Below are 27,656 nucleotides of genomic sequence, written 5' to 3'. Positions count from 1 at the left end.
GAGAGTGAGAGTGAGAGTGAGAGTGAGAGAGAGACAAAACAGAGAAAACTAGAAAAAGTGCCCTTCTGGGCACAGGTCTCCACCAGGAGGATAGGAGTGTGTGTGTGTGATGTTTGGCAAAATGTTTAGGAGCAATATAAACGTGTGTGTGTGTTGTGTGTTGTGTGTGTGTGTGTGTGTGTGTGTGTGTGTGTGTGTGTGTGTGTGTGTGTGTGTGTGTGTGTGTGTGTCGCGGCTTGGCCTGTTGTAGCACCACCATGAGGCTGATTTGAAAACGGTCAAGTGGCATTTCTTCCAAAGCCTAGTGGGAATATGCATGCACAGTTTCACCACAATCGGACGCTGCGTTGAGTAGTTGTGGCGATTTGTACAAAACGGGTACAAAGCGGGCTACTCCTGAAAAGTTTAGGAGCCAATCGTAGCCAATGAGGGTGGATTATGATAAATCAAACAAACCCGTCTTGATCACATGACTATGGAGAGCATGTGTACCGATTTGCGTGAAATTTGGATACAATCTGAAGGAGTAATATTAGAAAATGTGTTTTACATATGTCGGCCTTCTGGTGGCGCTATAAAGAGCAGATGTGAAACATTCCAGGCAAAGGTTTTTCCTTGGCCTCTAGGGAGTTGGCATACAAAGTTATTCACAGATCCGTGCAGTTAGAGGTAAAAACACTTTTCGGCCAGTTATAACGCCACCATGAGGCTGAGTTGAAAATGTTCATGGGGCATTTCTTCCTCTGCCTAGTGGGAATGTGCGTGCACAATTTCACGGAAATCACATGATGTGTTCATGATTTGCAGCATTTTGTTTGAAACCGAGCACTCCTGCAAACTTTGGAAGCCAATCTTAGCCAATCAGGATGGAGTCTGAGAAATCTGAAAGACCCGTTTCGTTGAATGGCTCTAGAGAGACTGTGTACCAATTTGCGTGATGTTTGGACAAAATATGTAGGTGTACTGTCCAAAAACTTGTTTTGCACAAAGCGGCCTCCTGGTGGCGCTATAAAAGGCCATTCTGGAAATTTTAGGGCAGAGGTTCATCGTTGGCATCCAGGGAGTGTGTGTGCAAAATTTGGCATCGACCGGATTAACGGTGCCGGAGATTAGCTGTTCACAGACGGACGGACACACGGACGGACGGACACACGGACGGACGGACGGAGTGCAAAACATACTCTCTCCCCATGCCTTCGGCCTGGTGGAGACAAACAGAGTGAGAGAGAAAGAGACTTTGAACAGTGAGTGCACCCAGCAGCAAAAGCATACTGTGTACTAGTCTCAAAAATCCATCCTGTCTCTCTCTGGATCAACAATCAGTCAGTACGTAGCTATTGAGTCAACCGTTTTGGCTGAAATAGAACACTTGAAATAGAACACTTGTCTGTTCCAACAAAAATGGCCGCTTTATCCGGAGATAAGACAACAGTGATGTCATTCATTTGGCTCATTCTCTCCAGTCACTGTTCCGCTCTGTTCCCACAAACACACAGAGGTTTGGTTGTTGTGAGTTTCCCTCCTGGCTGTCTAGTAGTCAGTGAGGGTTTCCTTTTAAAAATCAGTAGTACAAAAGGCTATCGCACGCGCACGCACACACGTGCGCACACACAAAAACATGCTCAGTGTGTGTGTGTGTGTGTGTAAGGAACAGGAACTAAACCTAAAGGTGAAACAGGACACAACAGATTCCACTGCAACGCAGTCACACTTCAGCAGGATTTGACAGTCACAGAACACAAAATAAATAAAGACACCAGTAGGAAGTCAGTCCTTTAATGTTCCAACAATGACTCTCTCTGTTTAACTACTCTGTAATGGTCCATTTGGTTACATTTGTACACTCAGAGTAAGAAATGGATGAATTAAAATGGATTTAGTAGACGGTTGGCTAAATTTATAGCAGATTTAGAGCAATGAAAACATCTGTAAGCATGCCAGGGCTCTGGGTAATGATATATGATGCATATTATTCTATGGCCCCTTAAACCAAGACACTTTACAATGTGCATTACATTATTCCACCCATTTTCACACACCGACGGTGGAAGAAAACCATGCAAGGAACCAACCTGCTCAGAAGGAGCAGTCCATTAAGTGTCTTGCTCAAGGACAGTATGACGCTAATGGAGGGAGAGCCTCAGGATTGAACCTGGAACTTTCTATTCCCAAGCCGTCGCTCTATCCTCTGAGCCACCACTGCCCTGGGTGAATTCATCAAGATCAAGAATCTAAACCCGTTTTGTAAACAGTAATAACAAAAAACCTCTGGCAAACAATCACCTTTCTGCACAGAACTAATCTCTCATGACTGTGGTAATCCGTCACGTAAATGGCCATTTAAAACCCTGATGACAAGAGAGACTGAGGATTGGGCCAAGACGGGAAGAGCTATCACATCATTTTGGGGCCAAATGTTTAAATACTCTGCAAAAGCTTGTGCCTGGATTACCTTCTCACTTTATTGTCATTCAACCAGACAACACAGTGGAAAAACACGTCTAAAATGAGCATGGTAGGCACAAGCTTGCAAAGTGATACTGTTCCCGCCACTGAAATTAGTCAAACAACTGGGGATACAGTTTACTGAAGAAACAGCCTGTGGAGATAATTTCTTTCCCATCCGGCCACATCCACACAGCAGCATTTGACAGCTTATAATTCACACTATACCATGAAACAAAGCCAAGTTATAGGACAGACAGGGCCTCCTCTGAGAACACACACACACACACACACACACACACACACACACACACACACACACACACACACACACACACACACACACACACACACACACACACACACACACACACACACACACACACACACACACACACACAGTAAATTGTTTTTGATTGAATGCAGTGCCCATCTCTGCCACCCTTGATCAGATTCATTGAATGATGACATTAAAGGCTTAATGTTCGGTACAGGTATCAGCCCACCCCACCCAGAGGCGAGATGACAAGCAAACAGTCAGCATTTCCAGCTGTCAAGACCAAGGACGCCCGATGACCCGTCATTTTAAACCTTGAGAAAAGAACATCCTATGTTCTTTTCTCAAGGTTTAAAATGACGGGGCATTTGATTATGTCATCATGAAAAGGAATAACATTGCCAAACTAACTAACCTTAAACCCCATCACACACACAGCATGTTGACCTTGGAAGAAATAGTCAAGTATTGGGTCAATGTGCAGGCAGATACCCACAACACTGGTTGTTGTGGGTAGGTACTATATAGGTGGGTGGGTGTGGGAGATGCTAACATCTGACAGGTGACAGCGGACAATACAGCAAAGTGCTTCGACTGACACGTTATCTAGGCTCACTGCAACAAACCATGTTGTCGTTTTCTATCCATCCTGAAAATGACGAATCCTCAACAAACAGGCTCTTCACACCCACAGCTAGTGTAAACTAGAGCAACTGACAGACAGCAGGCTAACATGCTAAAAACAAGACCCGTTATACACACGACACGGTCACCCGATGTCATCTTACCGAATCTGCCAGAGAGGATCTAGATCGGACGCGGGTCCGTGACTCGCTGAGACAACTGAGCGTGTCTGTGTGGAGTTGTGTGGAGTATTTTTCCTTAACAGCCAAGTTTATTTCCACGGAGTAAAATGGCTGCGACTGCTCGGCTCGCTGTTCGGCTGCACGGGGTGACGTCATCGCGGCTATCAGACAGGGGGTGTGGGGGGGTAAAGATAAAGCCCATTTACTGTGTTTATTGTAGCCAGCTAGAGACAAAATAATTGTATATTTCTCTATATATACACACTTACATTTATATACAATATTAAAAATAAATAAATAAAAAATAAAACACTGCCAGGAAACCTCAAACATTATATTGCATTTGGCAAATGCACAGCAGTTGAGCTGCCATATAATATCTCTTTAACTTCAAATTAAGCGCTTTTTTCAGGACAAGACAATGTTACATTTATTGTCATTTAGTGTCATGACCCTGCACATCAATGAAAAGTTTACAAACCACAAGTTCTACAGAATTGTGTTCTATATACAGTATAGAATCAGCTTTAATGTACACATCACAGGTCTGTAGGTTTATACAAAACAAACAATTACAACATAGTTTCCATATTTAATATTCACTGACAAACAATTTCTACAAATGTGAGACCCGAGTTAAATACATAGATTCAAATGTAACAAAGGCACTTCTAGTTTAGAAGAAAAAAGCCTGTTGCACGCCTACGGAATGGAGATGGACAGCAGTGCAGGAGTAATGAACATGAATAATAAAAATCACACCTGTGTGACGTGAGGGGCGCTCTTATCATAGTACATCATCATACATCCATCACCTTCGTCTTCAATGTGTTTACGCAATGTCTGTGCTCAAAGGCCATTCATTATCAATGGCATTCAATGTTTGTGTTAGGACAATGTTTGTGTTTACACAAAGTTTCAAGTCCTCAAAGCTGGACATAAGAGGGGATAGCGCCCGTCAAAAAAAGAACGTTTCGGTCGCTCTGACCTTTATAGAGTTGTATCTCTACCAATACATTTTTTCTAAGTGAAGAAAGTGTGCGGGACTCCCCCTTATTTTCTACTTTAACCTAGTTTAAAATTCAAAAATTTGAAAATTTTCTCTTTGGGGCAGGTGCAGGGACATCAGCAATATTGTGCAGAAAGTCATAGAGCATCCTTGCATTGGCGGTATGCCCCAGTATCTGTGCAAGCTTGTCCTGACTGAACTTAGCTAAATCTGCCAGGCTGTCAGCATTGCTGATCAGTGCCCTGCAGTTCTTGGCATTGACCCCCGGCATCTTCAACAGGAAGTCGTACGGTCCGGGGTTGTAGAGGTCGGCCGACTCGGCCACCGTGTCGGACGACTCGCCCGTCACGGCCTGTGCCACCGCAGCGTCTGGTTCTGGGCGGCCTCGCTTCAGCTCTCGGAAGAGCTCAGCTGTGGCGTGGGGTGAGGGGCACCACAAGATGCGGAGGCGGGGGAAGTGCAGGGTGAGGAGGGTGAGTCGGGAGATGACGTCTTGGGACGATATCTCCTGCCGGAAGTCAGAGCGGGCCACAAGGGAGAACGGTTTTGCCGGGTCAAACTCGATCAGCAGCACAGGCTTCTTGTAGTAGCGCGTCATGGACAGGCATTGGGTGTAGAGGCGGCCGCTCTGCAGCGAGCCGATCAGGTCGCTGACGCTCTTGCGCTCCACACAGATGTCGTCGGTCAGGATGTAGTCCCCCACCTCGAGGGTGATGGGGTCGATGTCCATCCCGCGCCGGTGGAGCAGGGAGGGCAGCTCGCTGCGGAACTCACGCATGTCCACAATGACACGCGACGGCTCCTTGGGCTGCTCCTGTCCCCCTGTTCAAAACCATGTCCTTCATCATTACTTTATTTCATGTCATTCACTTTTTTTATTTTTATGGCATGGCTCTGAAAGCAGCCGCCTACATGAGGATCGGTGTGTGTGTGTGTGTGTGTGTGTGTGTGTGTGTGTGTGTGTGTGTGACTGTGTGTGTGTCTATCTGTATGGACTCTGGAGCTAATCTCACAAACCGCTGGACTAATCAGTGCCAACAGTGCACAATGCCACTAATTATAGTTCACATGCTTTTTGAAATATTAACCCTTTACTTTTCTCAATCACTTATAATGGAGGTGCTAAAATTGCTAATTTGGACATGGGTGACCTATATATTATATGATGACATCATTGATACATTGAACTTATTTGAACTGTTTGACTGTATAACATAAATAGCTAGCCTATGCTACTAACACTGCCCGTAATGCTGTTTACTTCTGACCCCTGTTTCAAGTCACTGTACTGTACTCTCAATATGCTTGTCCAGAGAGAGTTGGGGGGATGGGGGAGTGGGTGGGAGAGGATGAGCAAGCTAACTGTATCTGTACATGTCTGTATTGTCTTTTGTGCTAACTGCACTGTACTGTATGTAATGTTTTTCCCTGTGTATGGGACCCCTCTAAAATGAGATGCTGCATCTCAAGGGGCTATCCTTTCAATACAATTCTGAGCAAAACTTCTGAGCCTCTTTCAGAGCCGAGCCGTCTATGAATGGGATGAAAGCCCATTTTTCATTTTTACAAGATACACATGAAGTCACATCTTCATGTGACTGAGTGACTCCATCTTGTTTCTTATCTATTTAATCATGTTCTGTGCACATCCTTCACGGTCAGACTGTAAGAATAACACATTCAAATCCAGGTATATTAAAGGATTATTGGCTCCTGGACAAGCACTAAAGTAACACTAACACTTTGGTTCAAATTCAGATTCAAAATGTCTAAGAGGGCAAAGAGGGAAAATGTCATACATAGTGAACAGTGAATAACAATCCTGATGGAAAGCAGAATGCCATGTTTGTACAAAGTCTAACAACCATAGTGCGGTAGAACAGCACAGTAAATTATTAATGGGACATGCCTGCTTTGCGAGTGTTGACAGTGGCGTTGGCAGGCTCCAGATTTCTAGCCAGGTCCAGGTTAGTGTCTTCTCTGCCCTCTCTCTCCTCTGGAACCACCATGGTGGCTTTCTCCCTGACGTGTCACACAACATATTGGGAAATTAAATATTGTCGCTGTCGAGCACAACTTGTACCGTACAAGGGTTTTGTGTTATGTGTTTTCAGGAAAAACAAAAACAAAAGTGTGTTCCTATGAAGTATGAATCCAATGTAGTTATTATTTAGTCACATGCTCTTGTTAATACTTTTTTATTGGTTAATATTTATCAAATTCACAGACAGACTTTTGACCTTATATCCCTATTTTCTTGACAGAATTCAAAATAAGAACTACTTCAAAATCAGTAATGACAAATAAATATCTCTGTCCAGCCACCTTGGAGTGTTGGAAGAAACAGTACTGACCTGATCAGGTGTTCAAAGGCTTTCTTCTCCTTAGAAAGAGCCGTAAGATACCTCTGCTCCTCTGTTGAGCCCCCATAGATAAGGAAGTACACCCTGAGAAGAACAATGAGAAGAGAAACCATGAGCAGAAGGACACGACTTAAAGCAGAGCAGACCAAACTAATACTAAGAGTATTTAAAAATGCCGACCAATCTACAAAACACTGAAACATGCAAGTCAATTTCCATGTTTTGAACAAACTCCCAGAAAACTGCAGGTCTGCTGCCACTCTTATTTATTTTAAAACACAACTAAAGACCTTTGTGTTTGTCGCTGCCTTTGATAGTTATTTTACTTTTGTCTCTTCTATCCATTCTTTTTTTCTTCTTGTTTTATGCATCCTAATGTCATTTTATAATCTCCTTTGCTTGATGTTCTGTGTTGCGTTATTGTTGAAATGTGCTATAAAAATAAAAAGCAAGGCTTTTGCACACCTACAGGCGACAGGTGCGTAGGAGGACAGCCAGGTTCCCACACTTTTCAACACAGTTGAAAAGTGTATTAACCCATTTAAACCTGAACTCAAATCTACAAAATGTCTTCTAAATCATGACAGTTTTCTGTAAAACCTATGTTTCTATGTCAGTGGTTCTCAAACTATTTCATGTCAAGGACCCCAAAATAAATACTTTGATTGTGCACAGATCTGAGTGTGCGGAGCTTCCCTTTATTTTTCTCATTATCCCTTTGTGACTCCAGCACCTCACTTAAGTTTTTTCAGCAGATGAGCGGTGGTTCTTTTTACATTTATGTCAAGGACCCCAAAACGTATCTGTATTTTATTTGGCCACGGACCCCCATCTGAAAATATGTTGTTCCAGGTAACCCTCCCCCCAGAAGCAAAGATTTGAGTTAACGTTTAACGTTCACACTGAAAGAATATATATTCAAAGATTTGCACCACTTTTTCACGATTTTTCAAAAATAGCAGAACTACAAGCTTGTAGCGTGCTATGAGCTTGTAGATCTGCTAGATCTGATATTTTTCAATAGTTAAAGTATAACATAATGCTTAAAACACCAAAAGGGGTTCCCGTCCTGAATGGGGTAAGGGAACTGCAACGTTTTGGCCTAATTATTTGTATCTTTAAGATACAAATAAAATTGCCTTGCCTACTTTTTCCAAATTAACATTTATACATTTTAAAATAACTAAAGGGCATACTTGGCATACCCAGTTGAGAATGCTTTTCTGAGTATCACAATGAAGGGAAACTGAAGGGGAGTGGACACGCACACATGCAAGCACACACACACACACACACACACACCTACCTCAGCGGAATCCCCGGCCGACTGGCCTTGTAGACCTCCAGCTGGCGGACAAAGCTGAGCTCAGCGTCATACAACACCACAAAGCTGGGCTCCACCTCGTGCAGCACACGTGTCAGGCTGTAAGGGTCGCTGCAGCCCCTCAGCGGGTGGATGACCGTCATGGGCTCCTTCAGCAAGCCGTAGTAAGCGTCGGACGACAGGTCCAACTTCAGCTGCTCTTCCTCTTCTTCCTCGTCCATCAGTCCATCTTCGTCTATGCTACTGGCCGTCCTCTCAGCTTCGTCCCTCTCATCGTCTTCGTCCTTCCCCATCGTCTTTTTTGTGGTCTTTTGTGCTACTTTCTTCCCCTTGGAGGTCTTGGCAGGCTGTCGGTTCCTGGTCCAGCCTTTGCCATATCTATGTGCGTCCAGCTCTAAGGCGGCAGCAGCGGCCGCGTCCCGCTTGCCGACAGTACGTAGATACAGCCGGTTGAGCAGCGCGTCAGAGCCGCGGTTGATGTACTGCTGCAGTTGGGCGCATGTCCTGTCATCACTGGCACAGATCAACACACGGCCTGCTTGGAGAAAGCAAGTGTTAGACCATAGAGGATGCTTGGTTGATAGATAAAAACAGCAGTCAGACAGTCAGAGTCTATACTGGGACATGAGCTGAGAGGATGGTTAAAAGGAGGTTGATTCTCCTTAGGGAAGGGTGTCTGATACAGCACAGGGGAGGAAAGATGGTTAACTCTTCTTTAATCAAACTATAATTCACTCAATATCTGTCTGTCTGTCTGTCTGTCTGTCTGAATGAATGTCTGAAACACTGCCGCTGCTCCTCACTGCCTGCACCAATCGCTCACATTTTTCACACAGGCATTGACCATAATATTATGAATATTAACAAAGCCCCTTTTCCCCATTTCACAAATTATGAATTCATAATTAATTTATTAGTGCTTTAAAATGTCCCCATCTACTTACATGGGAAAACGCGCAACCTCACACCTCCGCCTTCACTGTTATGTGTGTGTGTGTGTGTGTCTGTCTGTCTCACCCTTCGTTTAATTATTGCTTATTTTTTCCATCTATGACACTACTTCTGTGTCGCTGTGTGTGTCTCCACTGTCTCCAGCTACTTCTGATGCCATACATACCTTAATGCAATTGCTACACAACAAACGCGACACTGACTGTTTTTTTATTTGTTTGATGTACTGTTTTTCCATTTCCTGTGATCAAGTATATTCACAACTATATTAAAGCAATCCTTCCTCAAAATACATCAATAATATGATCTATTAAATCACATTACCCACACTGTAAATCATTTGGTGTTCATTTATCAGAACGGTAAGGACTAGTAAGTATAATGTCAGAGCTCCAAAGACACTATCAAGTTATATTCTAATATATCAACACAACCTGAAAAAGAGTAGGCATTGCAATGCTAGGTTAGTGTTCACACATTTTTCAAAGACAATAGATATGTTGTTACATAAAATGTTATCATATCTACCATGTGATGAAATTGTGTGGCTAGGACCCATGTAATACTAAATATGAAGGATTTTCCATGCGAAGTGTAACGGAGTATGGAATTGACTCTAATTGACTCTAATTAACAAGCAATCACCAATTGACACGGTTTAACAATGATTGACACCTGGAAATTCAGTCTGCATGCTGGCAGCAGCACTCAAGGACAGTTCAGTTGTCCAGCACTCTTTATCCGTTAATTTATTTTGTCATAGAAGTGGCTCGAGTTGGGGAGGCCTGTATTCAGCCAGAGGAGAATTGGAACTGGTGATGTGAATTGTTTGGAGAAGAGGATTTGTGGAATTGTTGCTATTCAGGATCCTTTTTGTGTTTGGAGTGACCCTATTGAACACACATGTAACACAGAACGGCAATATTAACAGACATTCATGTACTGTATCTGATGGAAAGACTCGACTGACAGAAAGAGGATTTCATTTCAAATAGGCCTGCTTTACTGGGAGCAAAAGGGTTTTTTCAAATAACTGACAGCAAGAGCATTTGTTTGTTTTTTCTGAACTGAACTGTGTTTGGAAAAAAACATTAATTTCAATTTTATTCCAAAAGGTGTGGTGACTGATTGCTTGAAAATAAATTAGTTTTGGGGTTGCTATTGTTGCTAAATGTGTACAATGGGTATTGCATAACTGAAAAGGGGCATGCGTCCCTGCGCAAATAGTATGTACATTTATGTGTGCTTATGTGTTTATGCATCCATTCTTAACATTCAATTCAAAGGGGCTTTATTGGCACGAGAAAACATGGTTATATTGCCAAAGTAAATATCTAACAAGACAATTAATGTATGTACAAGTAGTAGATGTGTGCAAAGCCAAGCAGCATTAAATACTGGTAGGTACTGAGGTGGATAATGATAAGTGCATTCTTTGTTGACTTGACATGCAAGATGTGTGTAGACCTTTTTTGAAAATGCACATAATTGTAATTATAGTAAAGTCTGACCTGGTTCATGTTCAGAGCTTTTGTTCTCCTTCTCAATCTCCTGGAGGACCTCAGTCAGAGCCTCCCACTTAGGATTCTTCTCCAGCACCAGCTCTCGCTTCACCTCTGATATACGCACGCGTGCACACGCACACACACACACACACACACACACACAATTTATTTATGTCCACACAGAGGAAATTGCATACTAGAACAAAAATTGTTCAGGTGCAGCAAAGTTACATCCACAAAATCAAGGCATGTGTCCTCAGTCACGATACAACAAGCATATGCATGTCACCCAGCATTCCATGGGCACAAGTAGTGTAGGCATCCGAAGTTCGAAACCCCCTCCAACAACCAGTCCGCTCGACTTAAAAACAACATTCTCCGATTAAAAAATGAATCCAATAACATTAAATATTGCATAGTATCGTCATCCGTCTGAACTCCTGTCCATGACAGACTTCAGACAGCATTAAATGCTGTAACAGTGAACCTGAGGACATGACTTCAGAGATTACTTCCCGTTCCAAAACTCCATACACTGGCACTATGATAAATGCTATTGGGTAACTACTCTGACAAATGTGTACAATGGGTATCGCATAACTGGAGGGGCATGCGTTCCCGCACAAATAGTATGTACATTTATGTGTGCTTATGTATGCATGCATTTAACATTCAATTAAAGTCTTGGCTAAATATGACATAGTATAATACTATGTCATATTTATTGTCATAGTATTGTACATAGTACAATGTTGATGATTTAAGGATTAACTTAGTCTGTAGCTCTGGCCAAAACTATTAATTTAAAATGTTTCGTCAGTTACCTGTGCCAGAGGTCTGCTTCGTCTCCAACTCTGCTGCCACTTTCAGCTTCTTCTTGCTCTCTGGGATGCGGTACACTCTGCTCCTGGCATTCACAAACATGGAGTTGCTAGCATCCAGGAACAGCCAACCTGGTGGTAGCATGTTCACATGATAAACCAAGTAGCAGCTCAGTAGTAGCAGCAAAAGAAGCAATTGTAGTGTAGAGGTACAATGAGGGTGTGTAATCATCACAGCCTGGACAAGATTTTGTACTTCATTACGTAAATACCCTTAGTTTCAGTAAAGTATTATGATCTAAAGAAAACACCTGTTTCTTTAGGTATTGCTATACTATTACCATATTTTGCTGCACATTATTCAAAGTTGAAGAACTTTTCTGTAATCAGCAGACTACCTCTATCTAATCCTAACTGTATGCACCTGTTGTCAACCATGCTTGCTCGCCTTGCTGGTGCGAAAATATAAATGCTTTATAAACCTACAAATGACAGGACAAAAGGGGTGTTTTGCTGATTGAAAACATATCCAGCTTCCAATAACCAGATGCAGGGAGAGACAAGACAGGACTTCCCCAAGGTGAAGTTGGGGTTGTTGTATGTCAGCAGTGCAAACACATTTGGCCAGCCTCACCAGAGTTGTTGCCAAAGCTCTTCTGGCTGGTGTGCAGGGATTCGAGCAGGTTGAGGAAAGTGACACAGTCGTACTGGGTCAGGTAGAGCAGTAGAACTCTCAGCACCTTCAGATCCTGGACCAGGGCCTTGGTTTTGGCCCCCAACTGGTGCCACAGAGGATCCAGGTAGTGACGGATGGTCTGGGCAGGGGGAGAGAGCAAACAAAAAAACAAAACAAACAGATCAGATTCCATGACTGGAATGAATAATCTCTCTCAATGTCATTGTTCAAAAATGTAATCAAACGTTTCTTTTCTATTAAGAAATAGAACAAAAAGAGGCATTGAAATTTTGACAGAGTCGTAAAAGGGTTGACTCTTAATCGCAGTTAATTTCCCACACGGTCTAGGTTCTATCCTCAATTCTGTTTTCTAGTCTAACCTTCTCGAAGGCGTTGCCCAGTGTGTTCTCCAGGGAGAGGTCTTCGGCCTCCAGTGAGGGGTTGTAGCGCTTCAGCTCCTTCAGGCAGGCACCCATGATGTCCAGGATGGAGCTCTGGATGGTTTTCATGGCCGGGGTCAGAGCCACGTGCAGCTCCACCACCTCTGGCTTGTGTTTGTCTAGAGCTGTGTTCACCGACGCTTGGAACCTGGGAGGAGGATGAACGAGTTAAGAAATAGAGAGACAGAGACGAGGGAGAAAGAGATCGATAATGTTATCAGACTGAAATACTTGTCTATAATGTCTACAATACTTGCCAATGTTCCCTGTGGTAACCTAGTTTTCTAAGAAGAGGAAGAACATCCGCACACCAGTTTGTAGAGCTCTGAGACTTTATTTTAAAACAACAATTTTGCAACGTTTCGACCGACTAGGTCTTCATCAGGCAAATAAAGTAAGTCTCGGAGCTCTACAAACTGGTGTGCGGATGTTATTCCTCTTCTTTGATGTTTGCCTTCATGCCTGACATCCAGCACCTGGCCTGAATATAGGCATTGAGATGTGCACACAATCTTCTCTGTGAACCTAGTTGTCTACCTATTGTGACATATCTTGGTCACAGAAGAACTACAGGCAGGGTTTCATTCAATTATGTGGCTGTGGACTGCAGAATGAACATTAGTTAGAAGTTAGTAACCTGACAAACTCACTAACCATATTTGGATGTTCAACTTCCTCCCTTGCAATGCACACTGGTAAATGAAGACATCATCAGTGTCTGAGCAGAACTCTGCTTTCTCAGTGAATGTGAATTTATTGCTTCCATTGACAGCACTTGATCACTTGAAATGATTGCACATCCACAAATAAGTGGCAAAGTTATCCCTTAAATACCAATACCGAGACAAAGTCATGATGTTTTATCAGAATCCAGCAGACCTGGGCCAGAGGTAGAGTTTCTTGACAAAAAGGTTCCTCATGACGCGCTCCACCTGGCAGAATCCAGAGGAGAAGGATGTGGCCTTGTCTGTGAAGGCTTTAATGAAGCCTGTCTTGTTCTTCTGTCTGAACAGGCGCAGGATGAAGGCCTCCTGGCATGACTCGATGATCTTATGAGCCCGGTAAACCAGGATGCCTGGAGACAAGGGAGTGACACAGCAGTTAAAAGCAATATCAGTTTTATTTGCTTGTTTTTCTGCAACCGATAGATTCCAGAGTCTCAGGGTTAACTCTTGAAAATAACCATTTCAAAGTAAAGCACTACTGTATATAAATTACAGAAAGTTCAATCTTAGGTCTGAAGTTAGCATCTTCTTAAAACATTCATACTCGTGCGCAGAGTAGACAATCTATATTTTACAGATATTGAATGGTACACTTCAGAATTTCAGATATATTTTTTTGTATATTTTGTGCCGTTTGAGAACACAACTTGAGCTGTATGAGACCTGATATGAGGTGTGCAGGGATGCGGTCTGTGAGGAAGTCCACCACCAGGATTCTGCTGGTAACAAACAGCACCCCTCCCTGGGTGTACACATTATAGCGTTCTGTGCTTTGGATGTCACTGGTCACTGTCCTAGGCAAGTGCGTCACACCCTCAATTCTCAGCTGCTCTGTGAAATACTCCTGGGGAAGACAAGGAACGAAGACAATGTAAGCAACTAAGCATTGTTCAATATTGTGTTGTTAAGTCCCCCTACATGCTAGTAAAACATCAGGGGACTAGGGGACACCATGAATGATGACCTTTCTGTAGTAGCAAACAATCACTAGTATCCTGTGCAGTAAATGTAAAGAAAATGATCTATACTGTAGCTGTAAATAATATGTACAAGCTTGCAACACATTGGGAGCTTGTAGATCTGCTGTTTTCACTAATTTCTTTTTTAAATAAACATTCATTAACATAATCAAGAAAAAACTTTGAAATAATCATGATGTCGCACAATGATATAAAGTGATCTCTTATCTAGTCTATATTATTTAGTGTAGGGGCAGCTTTATTTTTAAAACATTCTGAATCGTACAGTAGGATGCTTGCCACCAGTTCTGTACAGTAACTGTTACAAACAGCTACTCTCCCTCCCGGTGGTGACATGGAGTCGCCTATGTGATGCAATCACTACACGTCTAGGCTCCAAGACAGCTTCCTCCAGGAAACCACCAGACACACACAAACAGACATACACACACACACAATCATTTGTAACACCCCAGACACCTGCCCTATTATTTAAAAAAAACACCCCAAAAAATGTCTCATTCTCAGTACATACAGATACAGTAGAATTACTGTACACACAAATCTTTAAATATATTTAAAACCTTTAAATATATTTTAAAAAGAGAAGAACTGCTACCATTTGTCTCAAAGGTTTTTTTTTTTTTTACGGACAAATCTTGAAATATTGGTAAGCACTCTTAAATGTATGGACATGTAGGCATGTATGTAGCTGTAGGCCTACATAAATCGATTTGATGACTGAATGCGTTATATTAAACGTGGCTCTTTAATCATCAGTTACAAATTTACAATTTGTCACTTATACATGGTGTGTATGTACAGTACGTACACTGTATGTGGGCCTGTCACTGGTCACTTGACTGGAGTTTATCCAGACATAATCTCTCAAAACAGATTCAGAGCTCCTCAGCAGAAATACATTCAAAGGAAAAAACAGCAGATGGCGCTGTTTTTCCTTTATTTTGCCGATGGGTTCCCAGATTGATCCAGACATGCGCGACAGTAAAACTAAAAGTGTAACATTACATAATGATCTGTTGGAATTTGGGAATACAGGACCGTACCTATGTTCCCTCAGCCCTATGCCCTCAAAGAAATTGAACCTATGGTTCAAGAGTTATAAGCCAAAACGTAAAGTGGGCTGTTATAGCATGAGGTCATGAGGCCGACCGATATAATTATAAGTTAATTAATTTTAGTAATTATTATGAACCTATTATTATGACGAGACGAGAAAAAAAAACGCGACGAGAAATAAAAGACGAGACGAGAAATGGTGCCATCTAATGGCTAAAAGCGAGATTATAGTACGAGTGGCTTTTTTCAGCCATTTTCATTGGGAAAAAATGCTGTCTGTATTACACTATTATACTTATTACACTATTACATTTATTACACTTGCACTTATCGGATTGAGGGAACATAGGCATGACCCCGGGAATACATCATATTTCAGAGCACTTGCAGTAGTAAGTAAGTAACCATCGTAGCCAGCTCTTCGAGTGGGAGTCTGTGGGACATGTAACTTGTGTCTTGTTCTCACCTGTTCTGGAGTAGTTGCGTTGAGCAGTAAGACCAGGTTGTCCTCCACGGAGTGGACCCGCATGAACTGCAGCAGAATGCGGTCTATCCCCATCCCCTCCGCCGTCACCAGCAGCCCGTCACACCCGAACACGTTCAAGAACATCTCCGTCTCAAACTCCAGCAAAGGCCCCGTCATGATTAAATAGTCACGACTAAGACTAAGAGGAAAGTAGTCTCGTCTTCACGATGATTTAAAAAATAGATTGCTAAAAAGGCTAGGAGGATAAACCATGCATTGTCAGAGAGCAGAGCCACTTATGGCCATATGACAGAGATGTTATTGTTAATGGACAATGTTTTGAACGTGAACTTCCGGTCACGTGAGACGGAAACACTATAAACAAGGACAATACAATCTAAAATCTAGCGCCATCTGCTGCACTGGGGGTTCTAAATAGGTGAAGGTTACTTTGTGCATATGATCTGGCACCTCGATGTGTAAAATTGGCTATATGCAGTTAGTTCACTATTATATGTAAAGTAGTTAAGACTATACGAAATGAAAGCCTGGGTATCGAGGCTAAGGCTAGGCTATACAGGCTATTTACCATTTGTACATGATGAAGATGCACCGTACATCATTATCAGACTTAAATGTTATCATTCAACCCCAAATACAGGGTAGTTTTGTAGCAATCTGTAGCTATTGTAGAAATACTAGACATTAAGTGTCTAATCAATGATTCAGCATGTTCTAATCATGTATAATAGTAGCCTACTTTACTTAAATACATTTTGGGCAGTCGTCTATTCTGGAGTCTGGACGCTGAAACCAAACTACACAAATGAGTATCAATGCCCTGACCTGAACGCGCCCATAGAGAGCAGTAGAGCACTTCGTTTTGCATTGCAGTCTTCCCCATGTGTCCAGCTGTGCGGTCATACAGGACAGGTCCAACCTCTTTGGGGAGACGCTTGGCGTCTTGTTGGAGTGAGAAAATGAAGACGAAGTCATTAGGCAACGGCTGAGACGAGAGGCAGGAATAACTTGCCAGCTCATTGATTCGTATTTATTGCCGTTTTATCGCACATGACATTTAATCAAATGATCCGAAAACGAAAACATGCTGTATTGCTGTATCTCCATTCTCCACGGTCACGGGGTGGCAGGTTCGTGCATGCGAAAAGATGACACGATTGAAGGGGAGTCACACAGTGTCCATTTCGCCATATATCATTCTTCATGTCATTGTGGTGGATGATGCTGTAAATGTAAAGTGAGTGTTGAGTGGGTGCAGGAGCAGCTTGACATTTTATGACCGGCTCGAGGGCGAAATATGGGATATTTAGCTGCTTGCAGGGAGCGGGGGACGACGACTTCCTTAACCCTAATTAGAAAAGGAGAGAAGCAGCAGGGTTTGGGGCAAATGGGGGGTTTCACTCACCAGCAAAGCGGATCTGAGGGCTGCCGCTGTGTTAGCCTACTACTGAGAGAGATTTAAAGTTAACAGCCAGGCCCACTCATTTATACCAAAACTGGAGAACAGGCCTGCCACTGCCAGTAATGCTAGGTTACTATAAAACAGAGCCAGAGGCACATCGAGTTGTTTTTCAACCATTTCAAGTGAAACGATCGAGCCCCGGCCGAACATCCAGGCCCAGGGGTCCCCCTATAGGGCACCCCCCCAGAAAAACAAAACGAGGACAATGGTTTTGGGTGGGTCACATGCCACGTTGCAGGCCATCTCCTGCCAAGGTTCAATATTCTCGGGGGGTGAGGGGGCTATCTAGGAGGAAAACAAAGAGTAAGACCAAGGCGTTGTAGCTCTATGCACCTGCAGGATGCATACAACAACAAGCGCTTTCTCAGCGTCTTTGGTACGTAGGCCTACGTGTCTCAAAGGCAAAGCCCATGCAGGGCTCATTAGAAGAGTTTGTTTTTCCCAAGGATCATTTCAGAGTGCTGAAAAAGGAAAGAAAATGTAAATATACCCCTTGTAGTTTTTCCACTAATGTGTATTTATTGTATAGCCTATATCTACCACTGCACATTACACAAATCTACTGTGTGTGTGTGTGTGTGTTATTAAATTAGAGCCATTCAACTCAGTTTGCAAACTGATTTCAGCCATCCATCCTAGTCGACAAAATGTAGGCTACTGTTTTGTAAACACCAGTACGTTTATTTAATTTGTTTCATTTGTTTATCTCTAACTGTGCATGACATAGGCTACAAACCAGAGAGTCTCTAGAACAAAACATACCAGTAGTGTTGCAGACTTTTTTTAGGAGGATGCACAACGTGCAGATCACACCTCACAGGGGAAATTAGCTCTGATCCATAGCTAATGCCTTTGCATTAGAGCTATGCTACTCTCGACGTTCCTGTGCTCGCATGAAATGCAGACCAGCCTCTCCTCTGTAGCGAAAATAAAAAGGATGTTTTCGCTACTTACCAATACAAAGGCGGCTTGTGTGATTAGAAAGCCTACTTTCCGCAGTGGACGCTGCCTTTTTGGTGAGTAGCGAAATCGTTCTTTTTATTTTCGCTACAGTCGAGATGCTGGTCTGCATTTCATGCGAGTGCAGGAAGTTGAGAGTAGCGTAGCTCTAATGCTAAGGCAGTGTGTGGAGTGTGTGTGAGAGGGGTACGGGGGTGGCCCCACAACATCAGTTTGAAACAAATCCGACACTTAACAGAGCATTATAGAGCAGAGGCGTATCTACAATAATGCGAGGACAGGCGTCCGCCTGTCCAAATCCATTTCTGCTTGGCCAAAATCCATACAATGAGAAAAAAGAGAGGGCAAAAACAAGACCTGAGAACTATTAGTGGACAGCTGATTGGCCGTTGCGGTAGAGCGTGACCCTCAATCACCCATTGGAATGTAAATGCATGCCTCTCAGCCTTTGTATCCTACTCGTCTGGCAGGTATATCTCTTTGAAAACCTTTAGTGCTACGATTGTGCCCGGGGGACGACAATTAACACATCTTGCCTGCCCAAAATGTAATTCCTGGAAACGCCACTGTTATAGAGGCTTTTCAATCGCAAATTGATGACAAAGCATGCAAGGTGCAGAGGTACTAAGAAAGACAAAAAGAGATTGTGCAGAGAGTAGGGATCTTCTACATTTTTATGGCCAAGGACCTCTTAGTTAAAGGGATAGTTCAGATTTTTTGAACTTAAGTTGTATGAAATACTTGCCATTAATATAGTGGTTGCAACTGTATTAATTGATTGCCCGAGTCCCATGGTGGGAGTTCTGCTCTGGTTTTGGTCAATATTAAGTAGTTCCGGTCATTTTGTGGGGGGCACTGGGGCCACGCAGTAAAAGTAAATGAATCCACAAAACCAACGTAATTTGTATTGTTGACCTATTTCTAAAATATTAGCGCGACTTTCGTTCAACTTTGACCCCTCTATCACATGGAACTATTTTTTTGGGCGTAGTGATATGGACACAAAAAACATAGTTCTGTGTGATAGAGGGGTAAAAAAAGAACGAAAGTTGCACTAATATTTTAGAAATAGGTCAACAATACAAATGACGTTAGTTTTGTGGATTGATTTACTTTTACTGCGTGGCCCCCAGTGCCCCCCACAAAATGACCGGAACTACTTGATATTTCACCAAAACCAGAGCAGAACTCCCACCACAGGACTCGGGCAATCAATGAATACAGTTGCAACCACTATATTAATGGAAAGTATTTCATACAACTTAAGTTAAAAAAATCTGAACTATCCCTTTAAGAGAGATGAAGCAGAGATCCCCACTACAGTACATACGTATATTGTATAATATATAAAATTGTGTTGCATATTAGATATTATTAACAACCCTCAGGCGCTGAAACAACAGAGCTTCTTAATATGGCACAGTTGAGAAGCAGGAGTTAAACTATTAATCTGTTGTCAGTGAGGTCAGATGTAGATTTGCTGGCCGGCTCCATATGGGCAAAGAAGTCTCCAAGAGAGACATCAACCTAATGGACGAGATCACATAAAGAGGTGAGAGTCACCGCAGGAAGTTTGATGGTTCTTCTCAACCCATTGTAGCCGTGAAAGCAGCTTCCCTGTCAAACTTTGGAGGCCGATCTCTGTCAGCATCGTTCACCTCAACGATGATGGTCAACCCAGAAATACCGCAGCCGCGTAAACTTAAAGCATGGTATGATAAAAAAGGGAAAACCTCAAAGGTCGACACCCTGACACACAGTAACGTAACTGTGTAGAGGGTTTGATGATGTCAGACTGGAGACGTGAGTGACTAGACGTACGTGATGTCACGATGCGTGACTTATATGGAGGCGTGAGGTGACTAACGGACTGACGGGAAATGCAAGTTTTCATAGTAACTACTAGTACTATTAATAATAAGGGTAATAATAATAATAATAATAATAATACTGTGCCAACTGCTACTACAATTTACAATTTAGGCATTTAGCAGACGCTCTTAATACAGAGCGACTTACATTAAGCAAGAACAAAAAGCATGGCAATACATCACGTACATAAAAAGTAGTTATCGTGAATCATACGTAAGCTAAGAACGTAACAGTGGAATATCTATATAATGAAACTATGCATGTATACTTTATAGTGCTGTCTACATTAAATGCTATAAGTCTACATAAAATGCTATCTAAGTTACATAAGTTGGGCCTTTACATACGCCTGTAAGGTCGTTGGGGTTAGGGCAAGTGCTACAGGCCATGATGGAGTCTGAAGAGGTGAGTTTTCAGACTACGGCGGAAGATTGGGAGTGAGGCTGCAGTTCTGATTGTAATGGGAAGTGCATTCCATTGTTTTGGAGCCAGAAGGGAGAAGAGTTTGGGACATGTGGAGCGGTGATCTGAGTGCGCAGGAGGGTTTGTAGGGTTCGATCAGACTTGCAAGATATGTATGGGGGAGCCATACCTTTGGTTTCTTTAAATGCCAGCATCAGAGTTTTGTATTCTGTGCGGGCAGTGACCGGGAGCCAATGGAGGGAGCGGAGAAGGGGGAGACATGTGAGAATTTTGGCTGGTTGAAGACCAAGCGAGCTGCAGCATTTTGGATCAGTTGGAGGGGCTTAAGTGTGCATGCCGGTAGGCCAGTATAAGGAGGAAGTTACAATAGTCACGTTTTGACAAGACTGTTTTCTGGATTAGGAGCAGTGCTGACTCCTGGGTGAGGAACGGTCAAATTCGCCGTATGTTATAGAGTGTAAAACCTACAGGATCGAGTGACAGCTGTAATGTGTGTTTTGAACGAGAACTGTCCAGGACAACACCAAGGTTCCTGGCTGTTGGGACAGACGTTACCAAGGCGTTGTCTACGGAAATAGTTAGCTCCCGCATGGGGCAGGACTTAGCTGGGAAGAAGAGAAGCTCAGTCTTGTCTGGGTTCAGCTTGAGGTGGTTAGAAGACATCCACTGTGAGATGTCAGCCAGGCATGCAGTGATGCGCTCTTCCACCTGAGTAGCAGAGGGGGGAAGGATAGAAACAGTTGCATGTCATCGCCATAGCAGTGATAGGATAGATTGTGAGCAGTGATGATAGTGCCAAGAGATTTAGTGTACAGGGAGAAAAGGAGGGGACCAAGACAAGTACAGATCCCTGTGGGACCCCAGTTTGGAGGGTACGGGGGATGATAGCAAACCTTTCCAAGAAACCTGGTAGGTCCGGTGGGTGAGCATGGGAGAGCTTCTCTGTGGAACTCACTCCCAACACACATCAGAGCTGCCCCCACCTTCGAAATGTTCAAAAGCACACTCAAAACCCACCTTTTCAGACTGGCTTTCCCTACATAACCCCCACCCCACACACACACACACCCTTCTTGTTTTCCACTTTTGATTTTGATTTCTAGTTTTGAACCTTTTTAACTAGTTTTCTAATAAAATTGTTTTTACTTCTGTTCTGTAAAGCGACTTTGGGTACCTAAAATCGTATATATTATTATTATAACCACTTTAGCGCCATCCCACCGATGCCTAGACCAGCTAGGGTGTCTAGGAGCAGCTGGTGGTTCACAGCGATAGGTCTAGATTCTAGACCTATCGGCAGCATTGGAAGCAGCCTGGGCAGCATTTAGTGCTTCTGTGACTGCGAGGAGTGCAGTTTCCGTGGAGTGGGCCTTTTTGAATCCTGACTGTTTGGGATCCAGCAGGTTGTTCTGTGAGAGATGGAGAGAGAGCTGGTTGGAGACAACACATTTAAGAGTTTTGGAAAGAAAGGAAAGGAGTTATACCAGTCTGTAGTCCCCTCTCTGAGGGGTCAAGAGTTGGTTTCTTGAAGAGTGGCGTTACCCTGGCTAACTTGAAGAGAGATGGGACCCAGCCTGAGGTTACCGAGGTGAGATGATCAGGTGCGATGGTCTGGAAGATTGGAGACGGGACGGGGTTGAGAGGACGGGTCATAGATCTAGTGGATGTGACTAGTTTTAGGACCTCGTCTGGGGATAGAGGAGAGAAGGAGGTACGTAGTTAGTTAGTTAGTTAGTTAGTTACATTTATTGTCCACGTGTGGAAATGTGTCTTCGGTCTCAACAACAACAGTAACAACACTTACACAATTATTTTCATGGCAAAAGTGGCAAATACATTAAAAAACGAATCTAGCGAGACATGGTATAATTTAGTGCCTTAATGGCATTAAGAATGAAGGAATTTTTAAATATGTTTTGGTACTTGGGCTGATATCATCAACCTTCCTTTCAAAGTAGGTGACAAAAGCATCAGCAGTGACTAACGTGCACTTACCTCAGATTCATATTGGCTCCCAGTATTAGCACAGAATGGACATTGGATCAGGGTGGGACATGGCTGACGCTGACCCCTAGATCTGTCTGGTCAAAGGCAACTGTCTTCTTTCAGAGTGTCTGACTCTAACTGGACTGGATGTCCTCCAATGACACACCTTCTAATTTAGAACTCCTCCATTGTTATCTTGTGTGTTTCTGCATCAACTCTTTGGCCAGGATGTTGGTCACTGCATGACCAGCTTGTTGGTGGTTGGGCTTCCTCTTCCTCCTAAAAGCAGCACCAGACTGCAGCGCATCCAAGAGGCCATCCATGATACCAGTTTCACCACACTCTACGTTGACGTTAAGGAGCTGACGCTTCTCGAGTTTCTGCGCCTTCTCCTTTTCAAACATCTCTCTGGCCAGCTTGGCTCTCCTGATCTTCTCCTCAGACTCCCTTCTCTTCTGATTCTCCATCGCAGCTTGTTGAAACATGTCCTTGAAGATGTTGAGGTCTCCAAAGAAGTCCCCCACTGACATCTTCCGTGGGTCAAAGACAAAGTACACTCCCAGGTCACTGTACTGCTTCTCCATGTTTTTATGCATCAGGCCCAGCTTCTTGTACTGCTCACGGGCGCTGCCCACAAAGCTGGTCATCTTCTCCACAAACAGGTCCCTGTCACTCTGTGGAAGAGGAAAGGTTTCCAGGTCTTTCTCCATGTTCTTAATCTGACGTCCAATCTGGTCCAGGTTCTTCTGAAGCATCTCTGCAGACACTCTGCTGGCCTTCTCCACGTGGATAAGCTCGTCAGGGAAGCTCATGACGTTAGGGTACTGCTCCAGACACATGTCAGCCAGGAAGTGGAGCAGCGTCTGCTTCTGATCAACTGACTTGGTGTCACGCAGCTTGCAGAGGTAGGATAGGGTGAACCCAAATGCCTTGGCATTGCGGGAGCCAGCATTCATGTAGTTTCCCAACAGCAGGATGATCTGCAGTAGTTGGGAAAAGTTCTGGCTCTTTCTCAGCTCCTCGCAAGCCATTGTCACAGATACCACTTCTGACTTGAGGTTGTCTAGCTGCTCGTCAAACTGCAGCTTGAACAGCATAGCCTGGAGGCGGGGCTTCAGACATTTCACACTGGACATCACCACTCCAAACTGTTCGGCCTCAGCAAGGTCGTCATACTGATCTTTCATCTCCGCCAGCACAATCAGCTGTTCCTGTTCCGGTAGATATTTGATCAGGTTCTCCAGTATGGATTCAGTCAGAACCTTCTCATTGACCTCAAAGATGAAAATTTTGATTTCTTCATAGAGAGCACGGAATGAACCCAGGAAGATGGAGAGGTTCTGGGAAGACTTGGAGTCCAGCACCTTCAATTCCTTTACTTTCTTCTGTGTCTGTTTCTTGTCCTCTCCACCATTCTGCTCCTTTTTTGTGTTGGAAATCTGGGTCTGCGAGAAGGCAAGGGTCAATTTGGCAAAGAGCTTGTTGTTTTCAAATTTCTCCTCTTTGACGTTGGTCCAAAAACTTTTCTCTGATAGATCCTCTGGGCCAATCTTGCTCCAGTTGGCTCTCTTCAACCGCAGCTCAGGTTTGTACTCCTTCTTAGCCTTGAGGCCGAAGGGGAGTGGCAGGGGTGTCCAGGCACTCATGCCATGCAGAGGAGGTGGTGGAAGTCCTGGACCCCCAGGAAGTGGTGGAAGTCCCATCCCAGGTAAGGGCGGAGGGGGTGGGGGCCCTGGCATGCCAGTCAAGGGCAGAGGTGGAGGGAGTGGAAAGAAACAAGAATGCCCGGGTAAGGGTGGTGGTGGTGGTGGTGGGGGTGGAGGTGGCATCACCACGCCTGCTAGGGGTGGTGGGGGAGGCACACCCGTTTGTGCCCTGGGGGTTAACACAGGAATATTAACAGTGACAAGTATAGTCTTGGCATTTTCCAGATCATTAGACAGCTTCTCAATCTGCTCATGCACTGTGATAAGCTGTTGCTGCAATTTCTTGTTCACTCTATCTGTGTCCTGCTTTTTAGAGGCCAGCTGTTCCTTCTCCTGCCTGAGCTCCAGCAGATGCTGCTCATAGTATCTCTTCAGCTTCTTCCACTCTATCTGCAGCTTGTGGCGTGCCATCAGCTCTGCATCCAGCTTCTTCTCAAGTTCCTTGGCCCTGGCCTTGCTGGACTCCACCTTGGTTTGATTCACCATGTTGTCTATCAAGCCCTCAATATCCAGGCCGAGTTTGCGGCACTTGAAGTCTGGGTCGGCACCATTTCTGTGAAGCACAATCTGACCAATGCACTCATCGATCAACTTGTAGTACTGAGGCCTGGCCAGATAATCATTGCGGATCAGCAGCAGGTGCTGTAGCAAGGACAGGAAGTAGCCTTTGACTTTTGAGTCCTTCACTGTGCTGACCAGGACTTCAAACACCTCCCTCACATCGTCCATCTCAAACTGTATATCGTTCAGGCGTGCTTTGAGTTCTTCAGAGTTCTCCTCTGCCTGCTCATCAAACACATCGAGTTGTACCCTCAGCTCGTCGTTCTCGATCATCCTCATCTCCTTCGTCAGCTGGTCTTTGAGTCCCAGTCTCATCAGTTCAGAGCGGATGTGGATCCTGAAGTCTGGCTCCTCTCCTCGACTGATCAGAGCATTGATGAGCGTAATGCAGCCGGCCTTTAGGGCAATGTTTGGTTCATTCATGCCAGTCAGAAGAGGCTGAAACCTTTCAATGCCCTGTTTCTCTGCCTCCACTGTTATGGCCTCCAGAACACGTTCGTGAAGGTTGTCTGGGTGATCTAAGATGGAGATGACGGAGAGCAGCGTGACGGCATCCAACATCAGGGCGGGTATCCTGGAGTTGATGGCTCGCACCAGTAGAGGAATCCCCTCAGCCGAATCCACCATGGATTTCAGTCCATACTTATTATTCATTAAAGCTTTTAGACAACGGAGGATCTCATGTTGACACCTTACTCCAATGTTAGGGAACTCATCTCGTTCCTCCTGCAGTCTCCTCAGCAGGCTGAGCAGCAGGGCAAGGCCCTCATCTCCAAAATCCTGCACCCAGCTGACAGGGTTGTTACTGAGTGAGACTCGTAGCGACTCTAGACAGCCCAGCAGCTGTTTGTCTCGGATATCAGACTTCAACTCCTGAATGTACACGATGGCTGACTTGCTGCCCTCCTTCTGGTTCTGACCAGCCTTGGAGGTGTACAGGTACTGGGAGACCATCTCTCGCTTAATGGTGATGTCTTTAACTTGCAGTGGCTGCTGCTTCTCCTCGTTCAAGTTCATATCCACCAACATTTGTTCAAACAGCTCCAGGATGTATTCATCAGTGTGGTCGTGCAGCATGGCACTCTGGGCGTTGATCTCATAGTTGGATAATGAGGAGTGTTGCCTATTGGGTGCAGAGCCCATCTTCTTGTCCTGTTTGAGTTTAAATTTATTTTTCACATCTCCATCCTCGTATTTGTTTGCTTTCTTATCCTTCTTGGGAACAGAAGCTGAGGCTAAATTCCCACAGTATGGCTCCATTACTTGAATTCACTGCACTTTCAACTGGTTGTACATTGCCCAAAAGTTGTTTTTCGCAGGAGAGAAGACTAGCTATTTGTAGGCCTGTGTATAAGCTAGAAGTGCCTGGGCTAACTAGCCACACTTATCACAAAGTGGCTAATTAACGTCCTGCTAACTCCTCAGCAACCAGCCAATATATGGTAGGTACGGTAGGATTACCAGCTGCACACGTTCTTACCTGCAAAAAGGTCGTGTCACCAGCTAGTGCTAACCTCGTTCACCAAGTGTCTTCATCATATTTAACTTAGAATGTGATATATAATGGAATTGGGCTCCGACCAGGCTGAAACCATGCCCAAATTTGGAATCATTCGTCATAGATATGTCATAGACAAATGACATCATAGATAACTGACGTCACATGCTGGCCACATTCCGAGATCAGTATATGTTCATAAAACCACTTGTACGAGTGCTTTAAGCCCTAACCACACCAAAGGGTCACCATGTACGAGTGCTTTAAGCCCTAACCACACCAAAGGGTCACCATGTACGAGTGCTTTAAGCCCTAACCACACCAAAGGGTCACCATGTACGAGTGCTTTAAGCCCTAACCACACCAAAGGGTCACCATGTACGAGTGCTTTAAGCCCTAACCACACCAAAGGGTCACCATGTACGAGTGCTTTAAGCCCTAACCACACCAAAGGGTCACCATGTACGAGTGCTTTAAGCCCTAACCACACCAAAGGGTCACCATGTACGAGTGCTTTAAGCCCTAACCACACCAAAGGGTCACCATGTACGAGTGCTTTAAGCCCTAACCACACCAAAGGGTCACCATGTACGAGTGCTTTAAGCCCTAACCACACCAAAGGGTCACCATGTACGAGTGCTTTAAGCCCTAACCACACCAAAGGGTCACCATGCAATTCCTTAGGTTCAAACGGTTGCTAAAACCGTCTCGGCCCTTTTGGACCATTGAATTCCATGCGTTGAATCAATAGGGTCAACATGGGTCAACGTGCAACAAGACATCACACCGCAGGGACAACGCTAAAACCGTCTTGACCCTTTGGTGTACGTGTAGTTAGGGCTTTAGAATCAAATCTTATCTGAAAAGGCTCTTATGAGCCAATTGATTGCCATGGCAACCCCGCATGTGCCATTTGATTACTTAACCAGTCCACTTTACAGTTTGAACTCTTCAGACATTCTCCACACATTCTCCACAGATGTTTACCACGGCACAAGGACTTTCCATAACCTATATAAGCCTGTATAATTATATCAACAGGGATCTCCATATATGGGCATAAAGGGGACAAGGACAGACAGATATAGAGAGCTCCATATATGGGCATAAAAGGGATACAGGCAGACAGACAGATACAGAGATCTCCATATATGGGCACAAAAGTGACACAGACAGACGGTTAAAACGGGTGCTATGACAACGGATATAATGGGTATTGTGTATATGTAAGCCGGTGGAAATGTATAGATGTGTTTGGTTTATTGTAATTTTTGTGCTTTTGCTGTGTTAATACTTTGCATGTTTGTTTGAAATGTTTTT

General features: G+C 44.0%; 3 protein-coding genes across 3 annotated transcripts in view; all 3 read right to left on the bottom strand.

The window, feature by feature from the left end:
• Positions 1–3,657, bottom strand: part of mrtfba (myocardin related transcription factor Ba) — a 37,690-nt gene extending 34,033 nt beyond the window's left edge. Inside the window, exon 1 of the mRNA XM_079492085.1 lies at positions 3,511–3,657. The gene's annotated coding sequence lies outside the window, so the exon portion shown is untranslated. The remainder of the gene's footprint in view (positions 1–3,510) is intronic.
• Positions 3,658–3,942: 285 nt separating this feature from the next.
• On the bottom strand, positions 3,943–17,333 carry ercc4 (excision repair cross-complementation group 4). The gene is made up of 13 exons (XM_079492089.1): positions 17,274–17,333; positions 16,694–16,810; positions 15,848–16,094; positions 14,006–14,186; positions 13,497–13,692; positions 12,558–12,765; positions 12,136–12,316; positions 11,505–11,633; positions 10,687–10,791; positions 8,207–8,759; positions 6,892–6,984; positions 6,447–6,559; positions 3,943–5,359 (listed from the first exon to the last, which is right to left on the bottom strand). The coding sequence occupies exons 3-13, from the start codon at positions 16,022–16,024 to the stop codon at positions 4,611–4,613; spliced, it is 2,685 nt and encodes an 894-aa protein (XP_079348215.1). The 5' UTR covers positions 16,025–16,094; positions 16,694–16,810; positions 17,274–17,333; the 3' UTR covers positions 3,943–4,610.
• Positions 17,334–22,762: 5,429 nt separating this feature from the next.
• On the bottom strand, positions 22,763–26,098 carry LOC306915055 (protein diaphanous homolog 1-like; the record flags this gene model as incomplete). The annotated part of the gene is made up of 1 exon (XM_079492301.1): positions 22,763–26,098. The coding sequence occupies one exon, from the start codon at positions 26,096–26,098 to the stop codon at positions 22,763–22,765; it is 3,336 nt and encodes a 1,111-aa protein (XP_079348427.1).
• Between the last annotated feature and the right edge of the window lie 1,558 nt (positions 26,099–27,656).

Source organism: Electrona antarctica, assembly GCF_951216825.1.
Source record: "Electrona antarctica genome assembly, chromosome: 22".
Lineage (NCBI taxonomy): Eukaryota > Metazoa > Chordata > Actinopteri > Myctophiformes > Myctophidae > Electrona > Electrona antarctica.
This window is presented reverse-complemented; position numbering and strand designations above follow the sequence as displayed.

Excerpts from the sequence above, each read along its gene's own strand:
- ercc4 (XM_079492089.1), bottom strand. The coding sequence starts at position 16,024 with ATGACGGGGCCTTTGCTGGAGTTTGAGACGGAGATGTTCTTGAACGTG. Across the intron at positions 12,766-13,496 it reads AAACTCTACCTCTGGCCCAG|GTTCCAAGCGTCGGTGAACA; the intron begins GTCTGCTGGATT and ends TCCTCCTCCCAG. Across the intron at positions 11,634-12,135 it reads GAGCTTTGGCAACAACTCTG|GTTGGCTGTTCCTGGATGCT; the intron begins GTGAGGCTGGCC and ends TGCTACCACCAG.